Source organism: Anser brachyrhynchus, assembly GCF_964034855.1.
Source record: "Anser brachyrhynchus genome assembly, chromosome: 7".
In the NCBI taxonomy this organism is placed as follows: Eukaryota; Metazoa; Chordata; class Aves; order Anseriformes; family Anatidae; genus Anser; species Anser brachyrhynchus.
Window position 1 is genome coordinate 16,262,491 of NC_137701.1, and position 24,194 is coordinate 16,286,684.

General features: G+C 37.4%; 1 protein-coding gene across 10 annotated transcripts in view; it reads left to right on the forward strand.

The window, feature by feature from the left end:
* Positions 1 to 24,194, forward strand: part of PDE1A (phosphodiesterase 1A) — a 183,690-nt gene that overhangs the window by 13,998 nt on the left and 145,498 nt on the right. For 3 of the 10 annotated variants that reach the window (XR_013953790.1, XM_080600431.1, XM_080600435.1), the window contains exons 1-2: positions 15,711 to 15,729; positions 15,959 to 16,072. Coding sequence is in view for 9 of the 10 variants with exons in the window: in XM_080600431.1 (XP_080456557.1) it covers positions 15,969 to 16,072 (104 nt within the window). In the remaining variant the exon portion in view is untranslated. Of the gene's footprint in view, positions 1 to 12,816; positions 12,850 to 15,238; positions 15,379 to 15,464; positions 15,730 to 15,780; positions 15,876 to 15,958; positions 16,073 to 24,194 lie in introns of those variants that run through there. The other 7 variants (XM_080600443.1, XM_080600434.1, XM_080600442.1 and 4 more) reach the window with 7 other exon arrangements.

The following is a 24,194-nucleotide window of genomic DNA, read 5'->3' on the forward strand; positions in this document are numbered from 1 at the left end:
AAGTCTGGTAAGAAACTATTTAAAGACCATAAATTCTTCATTGGGGAATTCTTTTTTGACTTAAACTCCATGTTATTTCTAGGATTTTGAAGGCAATTTATGTACTGGCTAGCAGTGAACAGATTATGGGCAAAAATTATCTCTGCATTACTGTGATCAGAGTGATGAGTATTTTGGTTTTGTCTCCTGTTTGTTTTCTTTGCCATTGACAATTTATTTTTCTGTTGTTTCTTTTCAATTTGAGCTCTCCAGCATGCCTATAAATATTTTGTGGCATCCATTGGGATGTCATGGATTTGTACTGACTTTGGATTACGTTTATTTGTACTTACACTGAATCTGCAGTAAGTCTGTTGAACGTAAACCTTGCAGAGCTTTTCTCCCATTGCTTTTGTTGCATTGCAAAAGATCTTTCTTAAGCTGCTGTCTTCATCCATATGGCTGAAATTTTACACAAATTGAAAAAAAACTACTTCAGAAAATATGGATAGATTATGAGAAGCTTGTGATATTGTATAATTTAAACATTTTCAGAGAAAATATTTTGTTTAACCCACAAGATACTAGCTATTAAAAACATGTGGAGAATAAGAATAATCAGAAATTCTGAACTAAAATGATTCAACAGAACAAAGTACTTTTTTTACTTAACAAGGCCACAGTTATTGAAAACTTAATGCCAGTGCCAAGAGTAATTTTGTTTGTGCAGCTCTTGGTGCCTTGGTCTGGTGTTAATTTAATGTGTAGGGCTACATAGTGAAAGCTGGCCATCATTTCTGCTCTTCTGCATTATTTTGTGCCAGAGATACAGCCCTTTTATCACATGCTATAATCTTTTACATTTGACCGAGCTTTGTTGGATACCGAATATCTCAGACTCATAATGACACAGATTAAGATAATAAACTTTGCCCTACAATGAGTGATACGAAAGTGCATTAGAAAAGGGCTTAAAAGGATGTACTTTACTAAATTCACGTCCTTTACGCCTGCTGTGCCTTAGCAGTGTACAAGCAGGCTCTGAATTACGGGTGGGGGTAAAGTGAACTGCAATGGCCCTGGTGAACGTGCCCATTTATGGCCTACTATCGGGGCCCTTTGGCTCTGCCCCTGGATTTCATTAAGTAACAAAACACTGCCTTGCACGCTTCCTTCTGCCAAGAAAACCGTATTTGGCAAGCTTGTACAAGGTGGGTGTTATTGTCTTTTAAAATCCTTACAACTTCCAGTCTGCAGCTTTTAAAGCAGATCAGTTGTTTCTATACCTGATGTGGTTCAGCTTTGTTATTTGAAAAAATAATTTGGACTTTCTGGGCTTTATTTGCTTTCAGCAGAGGCTATAGTCCAGTTTAAATAATTCAGAACAAGCAGATCAAGCTTGCATTTGTAGCTGAATCTGAGCTATCATCAGGAGCTTTCTAACCTTCACGATCTCCCTAGGAAATTTAAACATCTATGTCCTGTCTTCTTCTGCTGTTTCTTCTGCTTCTTTCTTAAAACAAACAAACAAACCCATGTCATTACTGCTGTTGACAAGGGTCATAGCTAAAGAAAATTTCTACCCTTTTCTTTATTAGGAAGTTAGGAACAGAGACTGAAGATGGGTAATGGGGAATAAACTTTTTATCAAAATAAAAGTTCCAGCTAGTTTAGGAAGTAGTTGTAATGTGGGAAGAGTTGTTTTTATCTGCTAGTAATTGTGTGAAACAGTGTTGAGAGATGACACTTATTCTGTTAAAACAAGGAACAACCATGTTTGCCTTCCCAGTACTCATTTTAACTAAGTTCAACGACTTTGTTAGCACAAAAGTTTTCAGGCATATCCACAATCAACAAAAGGAGTGTATCTATTATTGCATCTTTCACAGATTTTTTCTAAAATACCATTTGGTAATGTACAGTCAACTGTGATGTTCTTACAAACAAAAATTTAATTTGAAGATTTTTATTGATTAGGAAAGTAAAATTACAGGAACACACAGAAGTAGATATTTCTCTGAAGAGCACTGCTTTTTTTCAGCAATCAGCCTGAAGGCCATGGCCATGCTGAATAACCTGACGTTCCGAGTCAAGCAGAAAAATATTTTTTCATTGTCTCTAGACTTCTGGTCTAATGCATAGGAAAACATTTCCAGATAAAGCTCCTGGATTGCGATTCTCTCTTTAAGTGTTTCTTTGGGCTATTCTTATTTGTTTAACACTTGCTCCTATGAGGGAAGGAGTTGAGGAACTGAAGGAACGAAGGGTTTTTATATCTGATGGCACCTTTATGGGTTTATTTCAAAAAGCTATTATTCCATTTAAAAAGTAATATAGAATATGTGGATGTTTCATTGTAACTGAAAAGTATGCTCAGATATGTTTAGAAATAGAAATCCTAGGACCTGTACAAATGTGCATGAGTGAGGATTAATGAACACCATTCAATTGATTTGGATAAAAATCAGCTTTTTTTTTTTTTTTTTTTTTTTTGTGCAAGCAATATTTTTGCATAAGCAAATATACACACTTGGAGCTCTGTCAGTCCCCAGCAAATTCCAATGTGGTCTTTTGTGAGATTGTAGAGCGCTCTGCCAAATGTACTTTCAGATAAATTGTCTGAGCAAAGTTGTAACCTAAAAATTTCCCAAGAAAGGTTCAACTCATGCAATTTCCTGCCAATTTTGCAATGTCAATAACGAGGATGAACTAAGTACACTTTGATATCTACCATAAAACGTCAAGTAAATAAAAAGACTTTTCATCTCCCTTTTACCATTGTCACAAATGTAAAACCATGCTAAGTGTCACAGAGGTACGCCAGGCCAGAGGTTCTCCCCAGCCTGGATTTTCCCGTGCTCTGTTCTGTGCTTTGCTCACCAAGCCATACCTTTCTGTACAGTAGGAAGTACATTTTCACCATATCAATATATCAAAAGTCATCAAATTGTGACACAAAGCATATGTCTAGCTAAAAGAAAAAAATGCATTCGGAAGAACTCAAATCTGTACTGATGCTTCTTTGAAGTGCATAAACCATGACAATAGTAAGCAACATCCAGTGACCCAGAATCTTGTACCAAGCCAGTTTAACATACATTTCATCTATCCTTAATGTTAAGAACTGTTTACAGAAACCGTATTTGGTTAAGTTACTTTTTATTGTCATCAGTAGATAATGTCAGTCAGATGGCTCTGAATCTGCAGAAGGCATTACTTTTACTAAGGCTTCACCGAAATTAAATTTGGAATTTGAATCAATGCCCAGGAATGATGTCAGCTATAGCAGATTAAATTTGCTAAGGTCTCTTCATTTTAAATGTGTTTTTAAAACAAAGCAGATAATTCTTCCAGACTTTGGCCTTTTAATGTTTTAGCCTTTGTTTGAACTGAATAGACCATTATATTTTGGGTTATTGAACATTACATTTTAAATGTATTTTGTAGTGCCTTTGCATACAAAAACGTGGATTTCATAGATGCATATGTTTGAACAATAATTTGTAAGTAGCAAGACTTCAATATTTTATCTGTCTTTTGCATGCTGTCATAATTGTGCTTTTATATTCTGAAGGAACAAGTGAAAGGAAAAGCAGAGAAATAATTACTGATGTGAGGATTGTCTAGTACTTATCTTCAGAAATCAATATACAAAATGATTCTTCAAATATTTAGTACTGAAAACAGTATATAAGACATAGGAAAATGCTTAAATAATTCAATTTTCTGTCTCTGAAAGAATTGTGTATTAGATATGCCTGGCCAGGATTTTGTTTTGTTGTAACAAGATAACTCTGCTTTTGTTCCACCCGGTGATATGCTTATGAGCTGAAGCCTGAAAATTGCTAGCCTTTTTATTTTTATCTGATGTTACATTAATAGCAGCTGTCATTATTATTTATATCTTAATGTTATAATTGAATCAATGGCATCCTGAAGCAATGAATCCTGTAGGTAAATTATATAGTCTATATCCTGCTATTGAAGAGAATGTGAAGTGTGCAGATTTCAAGTACTTTAAAAGAACTTTTAAGTAATTGGAAATACAAAGTGCCAGCTTGCAGCAGTGCAGAGCACAGCTTTTGCCAATGCAGCTTTATCCACAGTGGCACTGCTTTGCTCCATCTTAGACTCCCAGAACCCCAGTTTTAGTTGATAGGGACCGCTGCAGGTCAAGCAGTCAAAGCCTGGATCAAGGTACTTGGGGGCTTGTCTAGTCCACCCTGGAACTCCTCCTAGGATGGAGCTTCCACAGCCCCACTTCCAGCTTTCAACCACCCTCATGGTGAAAATTCTTTTCAAAATATTGGAATTTCTCATTTTCCCCCTAACACCATAATTCTTCATTTCTTCTTTTTGCCTCCTTTCTGTCGATGTGCACCTCTGAGAAGAGTCTAGCTCCACCTCTGTCTGTTTCCTTTGACTGGGGAGCTGTAAGCAACAATAAGGTCTCCCTTAAGACCTCTTTTCTCCAGGCTGAACTGGCTCAGTTCTCTCGGCCTCTCCTCATACATCATGTGCTCCAGAGCCCTGGTGGTACTTTGCTGGATTTATGTAAGTATGTCAATGTCTTTCGTGTTCCAAAGAACCCAAACTTGGACATCATTCTCCAGGTGTTGTCTGACAAATGTCAGCTAAGGGCTCAGCAACTGTGAAAAGGCATGGGAAACATTTGTGATTCTTAGGAGGAGAACCGACAACAACCCAAAAATGATATGCTATTCTGTAAATCCGCGTCATTCTCACATATTAATTTTTGTATAAATAGCATGAAGCTGTGAGTGGGATGGAGAATGTGAACAGGAAATAATTATCTAATGTTCTTCTAATGGAAGAATTTAGGGATAGCATGTATAGCATGTGTTACACTTAAAACATACACATGACAATGTATTTTCTGTAATGTGTTACTGAAGTGTAGAGCAAAATTGCCCCAGGATGTTGTAGAAAGTAATGAATAAATGATTTCAAGAAAGCTTTAAGGGAATTCATATGGAAAGAATCTAGCCAGAGCCAGGAGATGTGCTATCAAATGCAATCCCTGGCTCAAAAAGTCCCTTGTTTGGGAAGGTGCTGGAGAAGGCTCATTTTATGCTTAGTTAATTTGTTCCCTAGCTATGTAACATTGGCTGTTTCTGCAGATAGGATATTGGCCTGCAATAATCAAATCCAAGGTCTTGATAGCCCTGATATTGCAGAAAAGGGGCTGTTTTATTGAATGGAAGGAAGATATTATTAAGGCTGTATCAAGCATTTGAGTAGTCACAGTAATATTCTGGCTTGTTCTTCAGGTCCATCTTGAGTCATGACCATTTAGTGTAAATGTGCAACAATTTTAGAGTTACAGCTCAAATCATGTTTTTATTAAAAGTGTCAGATTAATAACCGGTGCATTTTCTTTCTGTTTTTGTATGTCAAAATGTAATATCTTTACTTAAAAATAGGATCACAGGAAATATTTCCTGTTGTGTAAAATTCCTGCCCCAGCCCATGCAAAGGATTGTGCCACTGGGTGGCCTCTGGCTTCGCAGATGCACTTCACCATTTGCATCGGTACTGACATAGGCAGCAGCCACACAAAGAAAAGTTCTCCAGGCAGGAAGACCTCAGTGGGATCTGAATCAGGTCTTATCCACACAGAGGAACTGTCTGAGTTATACGGTCACTTTCTCGAGCAAAATCCCAAAACAGAACACCTCAGTTTACAGGTTTGTTAAAATGAGTATGGTCTCACCAAAGTTTTGCTGTTATTTTATTTTATTTCATTTTATTTCTTACATGTCCACTCAGGCTATTGATTTTAAATCAGAAAAGGCTTATTGTCCAGCTTTTACTTATCTTTTATTAAAAGTCACATACATAATCTGATGGATGAGCCCATCAGTGTTGGAAGCTATCAAACATATGATACTTTGGCTAACCAATAGGTATAAAAACCCAACACCCCCTCCCCCTTTTTGCATGAATTTCTTTTTTCTGATGACCATTTAAGTTACTTCCCAGAAAACAGCTGTGGCACCACAGAAAACAGAACTGTTTGAGAGCTCAGCTGGGGTGCTCAGGCTGATTGGAGAATGGAGATACTTTAACAAACACTGAAAATTGTTTTGGTCATGTAAGAGTGACAAATGTACCATTTTGTGAGAGATTTAAGAACTCCTTTTTTTTTTTTTGGTTTATCAAAAAAATAACATGATTGGAAAATGATCTGTAGGTATGAACAAGAGTTAGCAGTGTGCTGCAGAGAGGATGTGTAAGGCAAAGAAGGAAAATGGAAAAAAGATGCTATTATTGGAAGCTGAAGCTAAAGCAGCTGGAAATCAGGGACAAGTTATTTTTTTATTCTTATTATTTTTTAAAGAACAATTAAACATGAACAATTCAGAAACAAGTTGGGTTCTTTCTTACAATTATATATTACTCTAAGCATTAAAATAAAAAAATGTCTTTTGTAAAGATATACTTCAACAATACTATTGCTCTTGAAAGTGATGTGGAATTAGTCAAACTGGTGTGCTAATCTGTGTGCAGCACTGCATCTGGCTGGATGAAGCAATACACTTTTCAGATCAAAAAGCATGCATTTATACTCAGTGCTATCCACAGATATTTTCTGAATAGTCAGAAACAGAAATATTTTCATTTTGAGTGAAGTACAGACTGCTATTTGTTGCTGAAGAGTTTCTAGAATTGATAGCATGGATATTTTGAGGACACCCTCTCTCTTTATAAGAAAATGACTGCATTCCATTAACAGAACAGAAAATTTGATTTTACCAGTCGTAAGAATTCTCCTGCAAGTAGCTGAGCATTCGTGAGCTTATAATGTGCTTTCCTGTTGCTTCTCTGTGGGATCCTCCACTCTCTTCTGTTTTTATAGGGTATTTTTGAATATCTCAACCCAAGCTAATTGAACACGTATTTTAAAAATCAAGCTTAAAAAATGGAAGTAAGGAAGATACAAGGGACCATCTACATTTCTGATTTCACATTTTTGTCTGTTCTCTTCTCAAGCTTTAGAGAGAAAGATTCCATTGTCAGCCTGGGTATTCAGCTCCAGTGTTTTTCATAGCTGGGGAGTGCTTCTTTACTTCTAGCCTAAACTTGTTGCTTGGTGCTTGTTGCAAATTAATCTGATTACTGTTTCTGCCACCCAATTAAATATTGAGAAACATTGATTATTTTTGGTTTGTTTTTTAGTATTGACATACAATATATATATAAAAGCATTATATCTTGCCAAACTACTCAATACAGTTACTGTATCATTTCTTTATGCTAACTTTATTCTTTACTTACATTCATCTATACTCATGCAATTCTTTATTCTTATCCACATCTGGACTTACTGAAATTTGCACGCACACAGTAATAAAGTTTGGTGCCTAAAACTGGATAGAAGAGTTCACCTGAGGTTTCCTAAACACTTCCTGTATTTTGCATTTTCTTGCTTATAATCTGAAATTTGCACTTTTTATTTATTTTATTTTATTTTATTTTATTTTATTTTATTTTATTTTATTTTATTTTATTTTATTTTTTGTGGCAGTTAGACTTCAGGGACTTAATAAGGAGCAGGGAAACTCTAACCTGCTAAGGTAGCTGTCAGATCAAGCAGAAATTTTTCAGCTCTTTTCCCATCTGTAAGCTGATAAATCCATGTTTGGTTTATGCTCAGTCTGTGATCTAATTCAAGGACAACTGCCTCACTGTTTTATTAAATATTTTTTTACATTTTTGAATGCAGCAGCAGGGTGAGTTCACTCCTCCAGCTGCCACAGCTTGACACAGGTTCCATTTGAATTAACTTCCAGGCTTTTTTTTTTTTTTCCTTTCTTATTGGTAAGAGGTTCACAACTGCTTACATGTGGTAAAAATGCTCAGAAATAACACTGGTGGAAATTAATACCAGCAGGAAGCACATTCAAGGAAGTGGCAACTTAAATTCTAATGATAAATAAACGAGCAAAGGGAAGCAAAATAAGGCAGCCCAAAGAGGATCCTGATGAGCTCAGCTTTATAGGGCTTACTCTTTTACACTCCTTTTAGTAAATCTCTATCACAAGTACGACTTCACCAGCCATATCAAAGTACAGTCATGGGTGTTTGTAGCTATATGAAGGCAGTGGGTAAGACAAGAGGTGCAGTGGTGGCTTACAGTTCCCACCCCACCTGCAGCCCTACCTGTGGCTGTAGGATAACACCAGGTGCAAAGACATTTCAGTGAAAACAGACAGTTGTGGAGGAGCTACAGCTATTCCTACATATATACAAAGCTCTTTTGATTTTACATCTTCTGTAGGGTGTATATACTTGTTGCTAATGTACTGGTCCACCAGTAATGCCTTTGCAATTCAGCATTGTTCAGTCGCTCCCCTGGCCTCAGTTTTCAACCTGTAAATGTGAGTAGCTTTACTGGCCCCCACTAACAGGCAGTCTTTCTACAGATGTTTAATATCCAATTGTTCAAAGGTCGATAAAATATGAATTAATAAAGTAGATAATTAATTTATACTTTTAGAATCTGTCATTCTAAAGAAGTCCAATATTTAAGAAAGAAACAGTTTATTTTAAAACTCATTATGTTAGTTATGGCTTTGATTTGAATCAACATATTTCTCTTATATTTTGTTTGGAAAATATATTCAAGGACATTTATTCCAAATCATGGGTTGATATGAAAAACTTGACAGAGGGATGTTTTGCCAGCACAACTTTAAAACTTCCCTAAACTTTACCTTTACACTTTGGTTGAACTTGCCTGTTCCAGTGATATTAAACACAGTTAAGTGATACTAAACATCTGACTGTCAGCAGAGGTTTGCTCTTCTCATTAATCTTGTTGCATGCTAGACTGTTGAACTAAGTTTTAAATGTGCTGCCAGTTTTTACCATCAGTTGAATACTCCAATCATCTTTTAAGATGTTTATAAGCCAAAAGCTGGATTCCATCTTGCTGGAATTAAGGTTAAAATGCACAATATGTTAACAAAAGACCCTTCTGAATTCAGCAAGGATTTCAAGTAATGTAGCAAGTCCCTGAAGTGCAGAGGTTCTGAACAGACTAATTTTGAATCAGATAATATTGTGCATACCCCAACACTGTCATGTCATGTACTTAATAATATTCAATTCTCTTTCATACTGACTTTTAGAGATTATTAATTTTATACAGATGGAATTCTTTGAAACTAGAAGCTGTGAAAATTAAGGTTGAATTTGTTCATTTTCTTAGGTATCTTACATATCTGTTGTAGGTTTTTTACTATAAAACATATTATCCAGGTCAAGTTGAAGGATGGAGGGAATATGTTCTTGGCTCTTTGCTAGGTACTCTTTATATATTTATTTTTGTACCATGTGTATACAGTACCAATGACTCCATCTCTTGCTAATTGAAGCAAATGGCATTTTGCAAAGGTTTTATGAAAAATTCCTTCTTAATAAATCAAGGAATAAAACTACTGATTCTACAGATACATTTTTTTAACTTTAAAATTATTCAAAAATATTTTTCTACATCACAAGAACCATTTTTGTATTGAATAAAATACAAATATGTATTACTTATGTATTATTATATGTATTACATTATTACATTATTATGTAATATTACAGTATTATATGTATACATATGTATTACTTATGTATTACTTATGTCTTTGAATAAAGACATAAGAAATACCATACTTCTCTCACTTAGTATTCTGTTCCCGATGATGGTCAGGAGAAAATACTTAGAAAAGGAATATAACAAAAAGACTGTATATAAAGTAATCCTTCTGTACTATGCTTTTTTACCTTATGATATTCCACAGCTTGTAGACATCTTAAGCTGGAGGTTGCATCTGAACCATTTTGTTAAACAACACTCGTTGGACTTGCACTGGATGTATTACCTAGTCCTTTTTGAATTAATTTATACTTTTGGTCTTCTGTAATGTATAGTTCCACACTTAATAATGCAGCTCTGTTAACAGTAGAATCCCTATGTTGCATTTGTACTTTGAGATAGAGAGGTTTTTCTTCTCTGCTGGCATCTGTTCCGTTATAGTCTTTTATAAATATCAAGAGACATTTTCTTGTTGCTATGGTCCTTGTGGAAGTAATATATAGCTGAAGGGAACAATTTTCTTATTTTCGTTGTTGAGTTGTTCAAAATGGATGCTTGAAATAACCTCTTTAGATAGTAGTTAGCTAAGACAACTTCACTCCATGCTGTATTTGTCTACACACTTACTGCACCATGGACTAGTTATTTTCTTTGCCTCTGATTTAGTTCTGTGGGATAAACTTGAAGATGCTTTGTCAAATCTGGTTTGCCTTCTTCCTTTTGCCTTTTATTCTTTTCTCTCTTTCTCCAGCTGTATGCCCATACCAATAACTTAGCAGTTCATTTTCCACAGTCAACCACAGCTTTTGTATTGAAGTGACTTCTACCTTACCATTACCTCTTCCATGCATGGTTATCAGAGTTATAATGGCTTCATGAATACTCCTAAAGAAGAAATCAAAAATGTAGGAAGTGTGATAAAACAGTGTGCTCTGATAGGAGCACATCTAACTCAGGACATTAGTGTTTATTCTACAGCTGTTTGCTCTACACTATGGTGGTGGGCAGTCTTGCCCTTTTTGCCATTTAAAAGTAGCAATCTCATGTTATTATGGAGAACACCATTATCCTTCTGATTCTCTGTTGCAATTTAATTCCTGTGTCTTATTCCATCAGCACTGCCAGTTCCAGAATGTTTTTTTTTCTTCTCCAAAAATCAGCATATTAGTTTTGCAGCCAAACTGCTTCTTGAGGAATTCCTAAAGGTTGATTTTTGTTTCATGAATGTTCCTCATGTACATGAATGTACCTTGACTTCAGCCATTGCTATTAAAAAACAGTTTGCCAATTCTTTGTAAAAAAAGCAGTTAAAAGCCACAAAGCCCTAGAAAAACAATAACCTCTATTTTCTTAGGTTGTGCCGATTGCCCATCACTGTATGAGCTACACGCAATTGCTATAGTTTCTATGTTGAGAAACTTTAATCTGGTCTTCAGTGGTTTTCTATAACCACATTTTGAACAAAGTAACCACAGCCTCTCACTTTCTTTCTAAAGAATTACAATGAACTACTGAAAAGTTATAATGGAATCATAGCAAGGAAGAGCTCAGAACTATTCTGTACTTTCCATTCAGTTTCACTCAGGCATCCCATTTGATTCCTGTTATTTTTCAGCTTAACTTTACTAGTAAATTTCTGCTGATCAGTTCCCACATGCCTGGAGATGTTGCATGTAACTGCGAACTGAGCATCTACCTTACAAAGCAGGTCAAGGCCATCCTTTTTATCGCTTTGCCTTGCAAAACTCTCCTGCTTCATTTCATTCATTGACTTGTAGCACACTTTCCACTGAACATTTGATTTCCTCTGGATTGCCAACTATCTTTCTTTGTTTCCAGCACTTTTCAGTGGGATCTTCTCAAACTCTTTCCAAGTCCACTTATTAAAAATAGCCTTTGTTTTATTTTTCTATTTCTTGCTCCCGGTGATACAAGACCTTTATCCTTTGTAGTTCTTTTTGTTTGGATTATCTGTAGCACACCTCTCATCTCTGCAATTATTATATATTTTTTTCCATCTCCCAGAATATTTACTATTTGGCTCAGTAAAGTAAATGAATGATTCTTTAAAGTAAATGGAAGAAAAGGCCATATTCAAAGCAAACTTTATAAAAGGTGTGCCTACCTAAGGTACCTGGGCATTCTGTTGACTGCTGTGAGGTCGTAGATGACATTAATGCAGATTTGAGACATCTGCTGTAATTAACCCAAGTTCACTTGGTGCTGAACCTGTCTGTGACTGCTCACACAGTAATGACAGAATTTTGGAGCTGGTGACCTCTAGTAAGGGGCAGTATTGAATGAACAGATGTGACAAGGTCTTAATATGTCATACCTAGATTTGCAAATAGGTATCTGTTTGTACCTTGAGGGTTTACCAGCTAATTTGATTGCAAGCTTTCATAGGTATTTGCTTTCATTTTTAATTGCCTAAAAGCTTTGATAAATCTGACTCAAAGTTCTTAACTAGTATGGGATAACATGCACATAGCAAGCAAATGGAAGATAATTCTTCTCTTTGCTATACTTAAAGCTTGCTAGTTGCAAGACACAAGATTGAACATATGTACATTAGTGATTACACGGAGAAACCCCAAATAGAGTAAATCAGACGTAGGAAAACATACTAAAATAAAAATATTAAAGGGAAAATACTCCTTGCTGATTCTCCTTTTTAGGTCATCTATTTACTGTTAACAGTTATCAACCTGTACCAATCCCAGCTCTTTTATCTACTTAACTGAGTCAATGCCAATGCACTGTGTAGGCTGTGTGTGTAAGTCTCTCAAGTTGCAGTCCATCAGTTACATAAGGCTGATAATGTTATTAATGTATTCTATGGAGAGTCTGAAAATCCAGCATTGCTGTAACATCGGTACTTTGCCATTGCAAGATTGCTGGAGACCTGTGTATTTAAATCAAGTCCTTGAACTTTAATAAGAGTAGATACTGCTTCTTGCTTTACTATGCTTCTTACTGGTTAATAATGAACACAGATGGGCATCTCAGGCAAGCTAGGAACTCCGTTCATGAGGGGACTGTAGCACAAATACAGGGTTAGCCAGGGCAGAAGCAGGCAAACAGAACAAGAAAAGGAAAAGGCCAGAGAAAATCTATCTGAGATAATTTATCATCTCAGATGCAACCTTTCTCATTGTTCTGACTTCCTTAAAATAACTGCTTCTTGTTTAGTATTCTAGATCACCTTTACACCGCTTTGTACAAGAAGGGCACAGGTGTATTTCTGAGCAAGTCAGGTCAGCTGCAATTCCTTCCCTGGTCCCCCTGTTGTTGCTTATGGACTGTAATTTCTGGTTGCCCTCTACTCCAGCAGCAAGTTCCTGCCCTTTCTGCCCCACATCAGCTGGTGCATCTGTGGGGAGCTAATGCTGCTTCGGCTCAGCTGCTGCCTACTCTCCTGCAGGGGAGGAGATGCATGGGGCTCTGCTGCTGCCTTCTCTGAGGCTTGCCCACAGGAGCTGAAGGGATGAAAGCCTTTCCTTTCCCAGTGCCTCCATGAGAGTTTCTTTGTTTACATTTCCAAGATAGCAGCGTATCTTTAAAAAAAAATATTGTATTTACTATTATTATTATTTATTACTATTATTATTTTAATTTAATGGTTGGTTTCTCTCTCTTTAGGGGTGTGCAGAACATTTGCTTGGGCTACCTCCTGGTTTTTTTAATGCCATATCTATCCCTTTTTATGTGTTTCCTTCTGCTTCTTTCATTTTTGAAGACAAGATTTTATCCTCCAATGTCATCTCTGGTGGTTTGCTATATCAGTATAAGCCTTCAGCGAGGAGGCTACTTTATCTGTCCTTTGGCTAAGCCTTGCCAGGTGTTTCTGCTGTAGGAATTCCTGTTGTTTTAGCAGCGTGGGCCCACAAGGAGTGAAGCTGTTCCTGTTTTTCTTTGCGGAGTTCCAGTGAAATCAACAGGTGTATCTCCACTCACAGTGGTATTGTTTGGGCAGCTTGTTCTTCCCAGAAGGATACTACCTGCTGATAATAGTTCTCTCCAGTAAATCAAAACAGTGTATTTTCAACTACATATTTTCTTGTGAGGGGGAGGGAACAGCTTACACGCACTATTTTCTTTTTTCGTTGTAAAATTGGACGACAAGAGCAGGGAATACTTTATGAGAAAAAATAGGCCCTTAAAATTCCCTCTGTCCTTGGAGGTTTATGTGGTTTCTATAAATACTTCTGTTCTTTGCATTGCTTCAGAGGTCTGGAAGTTACGAGGCAAGGAAGAGCCCAGATCAGTGTGAGAGTTCTCATCAGTTATTCTTTGGAGGGATATTTATACTTTTTCTTGCAAACTTTAGTAGGACTCCATGCACAACAGGAGTGGAAAGTTTGGAAGCTTCTAAGTGGTTCCTCAGTGAAGTTTCAAAAATACTATTGCCTTTAACCAAATAAATGCTTTGCAGTTTCTGAAACAAAAAATTATGGTGTGTGTTTTTTTTTTTTTAATTTCTTCACTGTTGTCTAATGGTGCTCTTTGAAAATTATAAGAGATGTTGCTCATCCAATGACTGTTTTTTGGACATTGCTAGTGAAGAACGTGGGACTGACTATTATTGGTCTGAGTCAGGAATAAGTCTCTGAAAGTCAGTGAAATAACACCAGTTTAAAACTGTGTATGCATTAAAAGCAGAGAAGTAAATGAAATGTACTATTTAATTATCCACCTGAAATCAATGTGTAACAGATGCATCTCAAATTGGTTTATAACTCCCATAGGGGATATTTTATATCTTAAGCAGAAAAAAAAGTTTCCTGGAGAAAGAAATCAGATTAAAAGATTCTGAGGAGCATTGGGATTGTTTCAAATCAGTGAGCCTCTTCTATATTTTTCTGCAAGATCCTGAATACTTAACGATATTACCCATTTCTGCCAATTGCATCAGATGGGAATCTATCATCGGTGTGTGACATCATTGTTACAGATTTGTTATACCTTTGTAACAATGAACACAGATAAAACTGTCCAATTAAAGCCATACTGAGGTATGCATCTGCTACCTTATGCTCCTTCCAGTCAGCATCTTGAAGACCCTTGCCCTCAGAGGTCCAGCCCAGCCCAGTGGCTGGCTGCGATGACAGCAGCTGGCGAAGCTCCGGCACGGTTACTGCCACTTGGCACATGCCTCTTGCCTGGCTTCTGGTGCAGCTCTCGCTCTGATTGAAACAAACACAGTCACTGAGAGAAGTCTGCGGTATATTTGATTATTTGGCTGCTGCTTGAGAAACAAAGATTGTTGCTGATTCACCGAGTGAGACAGGTGCTATTTACAAAGTACAGGGGGTGCATTGCTAACTTGGGTCTGTGCTGAGCAGGCGAGGAAATCCTCCCCTTCGCCCTCTCCAAAACCCAGCCTTGGCTGTACAACTGGGTGCTTAGGTCTGCACTTGAAAGACAGCGCTGGCAACATGCTGTGCGGCTGGTGTACCTTTTAGTCCTCAACCCTTGTGCTGTTTACGTGCACCTAATTGTCTTGCTGGCAGACACGCAGAGTTCAGCATCAGATTTTGACACGGGCATGCTGCTATCCCAAAGGATTTGCTGAGCAGGCTGTCTTGCAGCTGCTGCATTTCCCACCAGTTAAATTGACAGCTACCTACTGTGTGGAGTTGCTAGGAGAAGGTGAACAGTCATCGTTACAGCATACTCCTTCAATAACAACCTGTAGAGCTCTCTGATTTCTCTTCTGCAGGGATTTATACTTGTCTTCACTGTCGACTTAGCATTTGTTCGGTCTTTTTCTTCTCAAGAGGCTGGTAGATATTTATTCCTTAAGAATCAATTCAGGATCAACTAAAGAGAAGAAAGTGCTGGCATTTGAACACGTGCTCTTTGTAGGGTGATGTGGCTGATACTGGCTCCTACCATCTGCTTTTCTATTGCAGCCTGTTTCTCCAACCTGCAGAGCAGAAGCCAGCCTTTCTTTCCTTCTGGATCGTTAAAACCATTCACATTTATCCTGCATGGCAATGAATTATAGTCCATTTTAAGGAATCTTTTGTGCTTCTGTGCATATCCCTACAGCAGACAAAGTGCATGAGGAAGGAGCTTGTGCAGCCAGTCAGTAGTGTAGTAGCTGGCTCACACGTATGGATTAGACTCGTGAGGTCAGAGGAGCTGTGTGTGCTGCTCTGTGCTTGTGTGGGGGGGAAGAGTGGATTTGTCTATCCAAGTGAATAGCAATTCAGGCAGGATCATCCCTCAGCTGTTGTAATTCTGATGTGTTTTGATGTGAAAGCTGCTACTGTCTAACGTGCGTGGATCTTCTGACATTTGTAGTGGACTAAGGAATGCTTTTACTTGCTGCTGAGCCTGACTGTAACTGTATCGCTGTAGGACAATAACGATGGGGGCTCGAGCGACGGAAACAACTCGGGAACTGGAAAGCACCTCTGTAAAGTATCAAATAGGAGGACATGCAGAGAAAATGTGGCAACGGCTCAAAGGAATGTGAGTAGCTTCCGTCCTTGGCTTTTGTTTTGTTCCCCGGGAAAGACCGTTTTCATCTGTTTGTTAAAATGACTAATTAGCAAATGGGAGAGTTATCTGTAAGCTGTGAATAGTATTTGCTTTCATAATACAGTACCTCACTCTCTTATATGATGGTAGTCAGATTAATGTTGGATCCTGTGTAAGGTTCAATCACCTAATTTAAAAGATGTATGACTAGTGAGAGTGGTTATCCAAATTGAAATGCAGGTAAGTCCTTTTATGTTAACACTCCCTTAGCTCTGATGTAATTTTGTAAACGTTAGCTTCAGAATCAGCATTACTGGAGCTGTTCCATCATTCCTGTCAGTGTATGTAGGTAAATATATGTTATTGCTGTTCCATAGGAAGTATCAGTACTTTGTCTTTTGAGACCGCAGGTAAAGAAGCCTGTGTTAAAAGATGCTTAAAGATGTTTAGATATTAGGGGGCTGCTATGTCCCTGCCTTTTTTTTTTTTCTCGTCAATTATTTTTGTACTTAGCAATACTGAAAGATGATTAAAGGACTACTTTAAGGGACCACCATGCACCTGCACTGTGTAATTCACTCTGCTCAAATGCAAATTTCAGTGTAGACTTTTGGGACTTTTGGTGCAAGCGATCAGTAAACAAATGTCTGCAACTTGTCAGAGAGAAAGTCCATCAAACTAGTGTTCTGAACACCTTAAACTTCAGTGCTTCATTGGAAGTATTTTTCTGGTTTTCACTCTGAAACCTGATGACAGGACATTACAAATGAATGGACATGTTATGTTTCTTGCTTTGGAAGCAAGGAAATTACACTTATTTTATCTGGAAAAATTTGAAATAGTGTTTCTAAAGGTATGCCACAGTTTCTATATAGTCCTTCAGCTGTTGAAGGAGCATGTTTGCTTGAAACCTATGGGTCACTTTTGAGTGCTATGAGTGTTGGAGGTACTGGCTATGGCTCTGCCTGTTTCCGCTGTGCATTGGGTAGAGATTCAAGCTGGCTATGGGAAAGGGAGTCTTTGCCATTTGCTTTCTTTCATGAGAAAGTTTGTTTGCTTCTGTGGAAAGTCACTTTTCAGTTGTGGTCACAGATTTATCACAACTTTTCTGTGATATCCTTTTGAATATCTGCTCTAAATACTATCATCATTCTGTTTTAGATTATGCATTTTGGGAACCATGTTGTCCCTAGAAACCTATAAGTGTACCCAATGGAGCAAATATTTTGCTCAATTCCTGGTGCCACACATCTTGCCTCTGACTTTCCACTACCAGAGAGCTCCACCAATTTGTGCAGACTTTCATTTAAGTAGGGTCTAATCTGCTGCTTTTGTTCATTTTGTAAATTCTCTATTAATGCCAGAGTAATAGCTTTCTTGGTTTGAAATGCTTTCTTTCAGAATTGTTCCATTAAACAAACAAATGTAAATACTAAACATTACAGACACTGAGTACAACAGCTCCAGGAAAGGAGGTTCAGGTTTCTTTAGGAGTCATTAAAACAATGGTTGGAATTTGTGTGTATCAAAATCAAATGGGGTTCAAATGTTTGAAAACTGTCTTTCTTAGTTTGGTGCCATCTTCTTGACTGTCATAACTACAAGAAAAGATAGCGCTAAAATACTAGTATTTAAAAGAAACAGGTTATGTTATTGGATAAGGTCTCAGCTGACCATTTCTCAGACTTCCCAATGATTTCATTTCAGTCAGTCACCAGTCAACAGGAAATCACTGACCAGTCATTACTCTGAATATTGTATGGGAAAAGTTCAGAGAGTAGAATTTCTTAGAGCAGATCCCTGTACTCATTTTGTAGTATAAACATCAGTCATTAAGAAAAAGGATTAATTTTGCTGTTGCAGAGATATCAAACTGTATTTGTATGTGGGAGGAAAGATGGACAGATAAGCAGGACTGCCACAGACAATGTCATTTGGGAAGAATTGCCTTATGAATTATTGTCAGTCAGGATAATTGTTTCATCTTAGGGAGGGAATTGTTAGTGTGAAGCCAAATTACACCCTTATAGTAATATAACTACATTGTAGGCAAGATGCAGTGTGAATTATGGAGCTGAATCTGTTCTTGCTGATACATTCCACAGGCCTGCAGAGTTTTCACCAATGTATACATATGATTTCAAAACGATTTTACTGTGCTTCACTAGTTGAGAGTGCAGATTGTCTTCTTACAGGCAGGTCATTACTTCTGAATAAACATTAGATTTCATTTAGGTAACTATCTGCAAAGTTTTTAAAAGCTGCACAGTAGCTCCTTACTTAAAATGAGTTTTTATTTTCTGTTAGTATTTTGGCTTCTCATAGCAGACGTTTAGCTTTGGATTTGGCTGCAGAGTTCAGAGTTCCATATACATTTAACTTTTTTTTTTTTTTTTGTGTGTAAATGTAGTTTGTTCTTTGAGATAGTTGAATTGAATATGATTAACGATGAATGAGAAATCATTATTTGAATACCCTACAAGAAAAGCGGGGCACTGTGAATGAGCTTGGATGGAAGGGCCTTTCTACACAGTTTCTATTTTACTCGTTTGCTGTGTGCTGTGGTGAAGACTTGGATGTTATGAATAACATGAAAGTACATCCAGCTTCCACCTTGTCCATGTGGCCTTACAGCCAAGCTCTGCTTTCTGCATTGCAAGTCAAAATCCAACTCTATTATCTTTGTTGAAACTGCAGCAGTGCTGCAAACAAGGGGTTTCTTTGGCAGAGAAGAGATTATTTTGAAATTAATAATTTGATCCTTGGATTTGGTACTGAGTTTATTGATGTTTGAATGTATAAAACAAGGTCACTGAAACAGGACTTACAAAAAGGAGGCGTGTACATTTCTGTCTTGAGCATCTGGTCTTTGAATTCAGACATTTTCAATAGGCAGACTGCAAGCTTCCTCTGTTTTGTACCTCAGGGAGAAAGCAAAAACAAATAGCAAGTGACAGCTAAATAAGTCATATAATAGTGTGGTTTTAATAATTCTTTGTTATGCAGAAGAGTGGAAAGAAAAGCCATGCAAACCGCAGCTGGAATTTGTGCTGCCAGCCTCAGGGCAGTGTAGTACACATTCCTCTCCAGAAGGAATCTCTTATCTCCTCACAACCTGGCCAGGTGGATCCTTCTCAGACCATTTAATGGTACTGAGTGCGCTTCTCCCTTAGCCTTTCATTCTCTTTCAGATAGGACCTTACTTTAGGCAGAAACTAAGTCTCCAGATTAATTGTATTCTGGTGTCAGCAGGACTGGAGGATTTGCTGCCCAGGAGAGCTTCTCTTCGGGCGCTGACAGAGCGGTAATGAGATCTGAAAGAGAAGCAGCTTCTTTAAAGCATTTTGCTTCACAGCTCAGAGGACCAGATCTAAAGCAGAGCTCTGTATGCTCACTGGCTTTACAGTCTTTGGTATTCTTAATCTGCAGATAGACTTGACTTAACCCTGTGTTCCTCATTATTCTGTGGAATGATGCATAGTCTGTTTACAGTATACCTTGGCTGTCTGCCACTGCACTCAATGTCGCACACAGAACAGGCAGACTCCTCCACACCATACCTTTTTTTTTGCAAGTAGGCATGTTCTTTGCAACTATCTTGTCTCTACCACTGTTGAACCTGATATTAGAAGCGCGTATCATTTTTTTGAACTTTAACTTAATTGTGAGAAAATAACTTGCTTTTCATAGATAAGAGAAATTAAAAAGAGAATTTAAAAAAAGATTTAAAAAGAGAATAAGTTCTATTGCCTCTATATGTGAGAGAATATTTGCTATTGCCTAAAACTAATTTGTGCTAACTTGGATGGCAAAAGGGAGCTGACGAAAAGCATAAACTTCTTGCCTTACCTTCTTCCCTTTCTGTTCCTCTATGTCCAAAAACAGACCCCAGAGGTTTTTTAGACACTAAAAGAGCCTGACTCTCCTAGACCTAGTTTGTTGATCCTGGAGTGCTGCAGTGACAAGACCCTGTCACTGCATGTGTACAAATTTTGTAGAGGCAAAAAGTCACTGACCTGGGGAAACTTGACTTGATGTCAAGGAAATGCCTTCCTCCACACTTGCCGAGTTAGAAGTGAGGATGCTTTTAAAAGCATCAAATGGAATCACAGATTAGCAGCCTGTTAGGTCTAAAAGAGACCAGAATTTTTGGGTAACTTTAGGTAGGGAACCTCATTCAGTCATTCCTTCATTCAGACCCTGAGAAACTAGTGGGAAAGCTATGAAAACTCACAAAAAAAATTAACTGAAAAGATCATCATTATCAAAACCTAAAGTTTTATGATATGAAGGTTTTTCAATTTGTAAGTACTAAAGAATCAGAGAAGAGGAGCTAGACTTAGAGATGGAAAAATGCTTAAAAAAAAGATATAGAAATTGTCACTTACAGGTAACTACATTAGGAACAGATGGATATACTGTTCAAGTAGCTTTTACTTGTAATGTTGCCTATCTTTACTTTTTCCTAACATGAAAACTTTTCTTTATAGGAAAATCATAAGCTCTTTAAAAAAATCAAATGAGATCTATGTCTAAATGGAATTTAAATAAAATAAAAGCTGTTACTTTTCAAGTATGACTTCAGAAATGATCTGAACAGAAAATTGAAGAAATTGTGTAATGATTTAACTGGTGATTGATATGGATCCCATTAGTGCTATAATTACAGTAAGAAATGTTCCTTACAAGTTGTGAACTGCTTCTTTTCATACCCAAACCAAAGTCTGTTTCTGTGACTGAGTACTCAAGGTAATTTGCAATTGTCAATTTACAATAATTCTGTAGCATAAAAAAAAATATCTAATTAAACTTATAAAATTACAGATGTTACATTTTACAATAACTATTTTAGCCATACTCAGTTACTTAGCCTTAGCAATTTAAAAAACTCTCTTATCCAGTCATATTAGTATAATAATAATATTTTGTTGTTAGAATGGAATTTCCATCATTATCATTTACAGGATGCAGAGAACTTATTTCCCAATGCATATTAATTTTTGCTGAAATATCTAGCACCTAGTGGTGCTTTTGATGGATTAGTGTAAATGCTAGTCCTCTAATTTACTGTGGGTAGATGAATTGCTGTGCTTATAGAAAGCTCTATTAGAAGTAATTGCAAATAGAAGGAATGGTCCACAAGCCATAATTTGCCTGTGATATCACTAAGAACAGGAAAAGTCTGTCTTTACTAGTCTCACAGTCTCTATATGATATAACAGGGAAGTTCATGATTTCCAGACCTTCAAATGTACATGTGCATACACCCCTCACATGTGTCCAATTACAATTAAGTGCTTTATCTGAGAACACAGCAAAGGAAATTAAAGATAATATTTTATGAAGCTGACTGCTAAGCTGCAATTAAACGAAGTCTCAAATTTCTATCCTCTGTATTTTTGTTTAGCTTAGACTTCTACCTCTACTTATGCTGAATCAAACACTTCTAAAATTTCCTAGAAGATACGTTCTCTGACTATTTAACTCATACATGTTCAATTCAGATCTCTGCCTAGAAAGAGATAGCATATCATCTGCTACACAAGTAATTACTTTCCTCTTATTTTGAACTCCTGCCAACCACTTGTGCAGGGGCCCGTGTTTGCCCTGCAGGCCGAACAATTTTTATGAACATTTTTCAACAACCTCACTCTCCAGTTTAGATAGTACACACTGAAGCTTGCTGCCAAACTGTTACCCACTTCTCAAAAGTTTTTGGTCAAAAACGCTAATTATATAGAGCTGAGAAAACTCAAATGCCTAAATACTGAAATTACATAGTTACCAGTGGACGTTATAATAAAAATAGGCATTGACTTCTGAAAGAGAAACATAACCTCAGGTTTATCAAAATTATCTGACAGAAGTTTTCCTGTAAGATGTCAAAATAATCGTTTAGTAGTGAACTAAGCATTAGCACTGCTCCATTTTCTTTGCTTCTGCCATCCAGTCTGGTTTGCTCCTGATATTATATCTGGAGGAGGGCTAGAACAAAACAGTTGCAGTTATTTCTGCAACCATTTACTGGGGACTGTCAGAAAACTAAGGCTGCAAAACCAGGTTAAAGGTATACTGTTTGATAGCAAGTCCTCCTGGGCTACTGTGTCATCATTTCTAACTGGAAGTTTTTATTTTTTTTCCAAATAAATGAAACATTCAAAGCCCCCCAAAGGGAGCAAAATAACCAACCAACCAAGAACCAAATGGGCTAAGCTTGACTCTCAACCTGCAGAGTGGCGGAGCAGATATTTGGGAAGTTTGGATTTGTTTTTGTTTCTCTGTACAGAGTCACAGAATTTTTAAGGTATAGCTTCACAGGGAAGAGATATAGTGACAGTCAGAGCTTAATAGAAGATGAATCCTTTAGTTTTACAAAGGAGATAAGAAAACTGAGCAGTTACAACTAAAACAAGAGAGCGAATTGTGCTCCAATGTGGCTGAGGGAAGCTGAACAGGAATTGAGTACATCGATTAGAAAGTTACAGCTGACACCAAAGTGACTCAACTTTCCCAGGTGGTAGAGCTGAACAAGTAGGCAAGCAGTGTTGCAAACTAAACAAGCAAGCCGCCTCCCTCGCCTCTCTTCTCCTTTAGAAAACTGCTTAGACTTGCTTGTAAAGAACCAGTAAATGCATTCAGTACCCCTTATGGCTTCAGCTGGTTGCTGGGTAGTCTGCGGCTCTAATGCAGACACGCTCTCTGAGTACATATATGCAAGGAATAATGATTTGAAATGAGTATGTGAACTAATCCTAAAACTCTGGGTGATTCTGGCTGTTTGCCAGCATATATCATTTCATATGGGTGAGTCAAATACCGTTACATGATTTGTTGCATTAATTCCTGTGGATTCCCATAGAAAAGCAATTTCTAAACCGGTCTTCTGTGAGCTGTGCAAGTTTGTCAGCTACTTGGTCCTGAGAAACGTCACCTTTTCCAGCAGCCGTGATGGATTAGGTTGTGTCCTCTGATTCATTGTTGCCTCCCAACTCTTGCCTCCATGCTAGCTTTCTTAGCTGTGCTAGTATGACCAGTTTTGATGTTGTGCTGGGAATACTTCTGGGTTAAAAACAGCCCAGTAATACATATATATATATATATATATATATATATATACACACACATATATACATAGTATCCCTACTATTAATTTTAACTTGAATCAGTTCCTTGGTTGGATTCTTTGAGTGTTTCCACACTCAGTAGCATCCTTGCAATGGAGGAAGCTATTTGGTTATAGGAATAGCTGGTGATGAGGTGAACGGATTCAGCCAGGCTTGAGCTGGTGCAGTTTGCCAGCTAAAGAACTGTAGTTTCACATTGCTCTTGTTTTAAGTCTGTGATTCTGTGACACAGTAAATCCTAGTATAGGATCCTGCTATTAGATCAAAACACGACAGAAAGTGTTGATGCAATATGAACTGGTGCTGAGGGTTCAAGTTTGTTCCAGTATTTTGCAAGCTTAACTTTGTAGTAGCATATTTTATGAAAATCAAGTATTGCCCATGTCACTCCAGCTTTATGATGCATCAGATAACATCTGTGCTCCTGTAGCCAACAGAAAGAAGTCTGACCTGAAAGAAGTCCAGTATAAACATCCATACTGTGTACTTTGGCGAATGCAGTACGATTGTAATCACATATTTGCACCTCAACTGGATCTGTTAAGTACTGCTAGGTAACCTATAACCAACAGTCACAGAACCATAACCTAAACCCCCTAAGCCTATTGTTTACCTGTGCTTTATAAAGTCCCTTGACGCCACTGGCAATGTTTTGGATGCCTGTAAAACCCTCCCCTTGCCCCCCCACCCCCCCAATAATCAACCACCAACCACCACCATCACCAAACAAACAACAAAAAAACAACCACATTAAACTGCTTCATTAAATATTTTATTCTTCTTGACCAGAATACTCAGGCACGGCCGACATTGTGCTGTTTATTGTCTGCATGATGAAGATGGAGAGTGATGTGGTTTATTATAGGCTCTTCAGAATGAGTAAGAGAAGTAATGCTCATCTGAGTCAGAATCATAAAACAACAAAATAAAAGAGTGTTCCAAAAGGTAAATATATCAACATTAATGCCATTCCTGAAAAGTATTTAGAA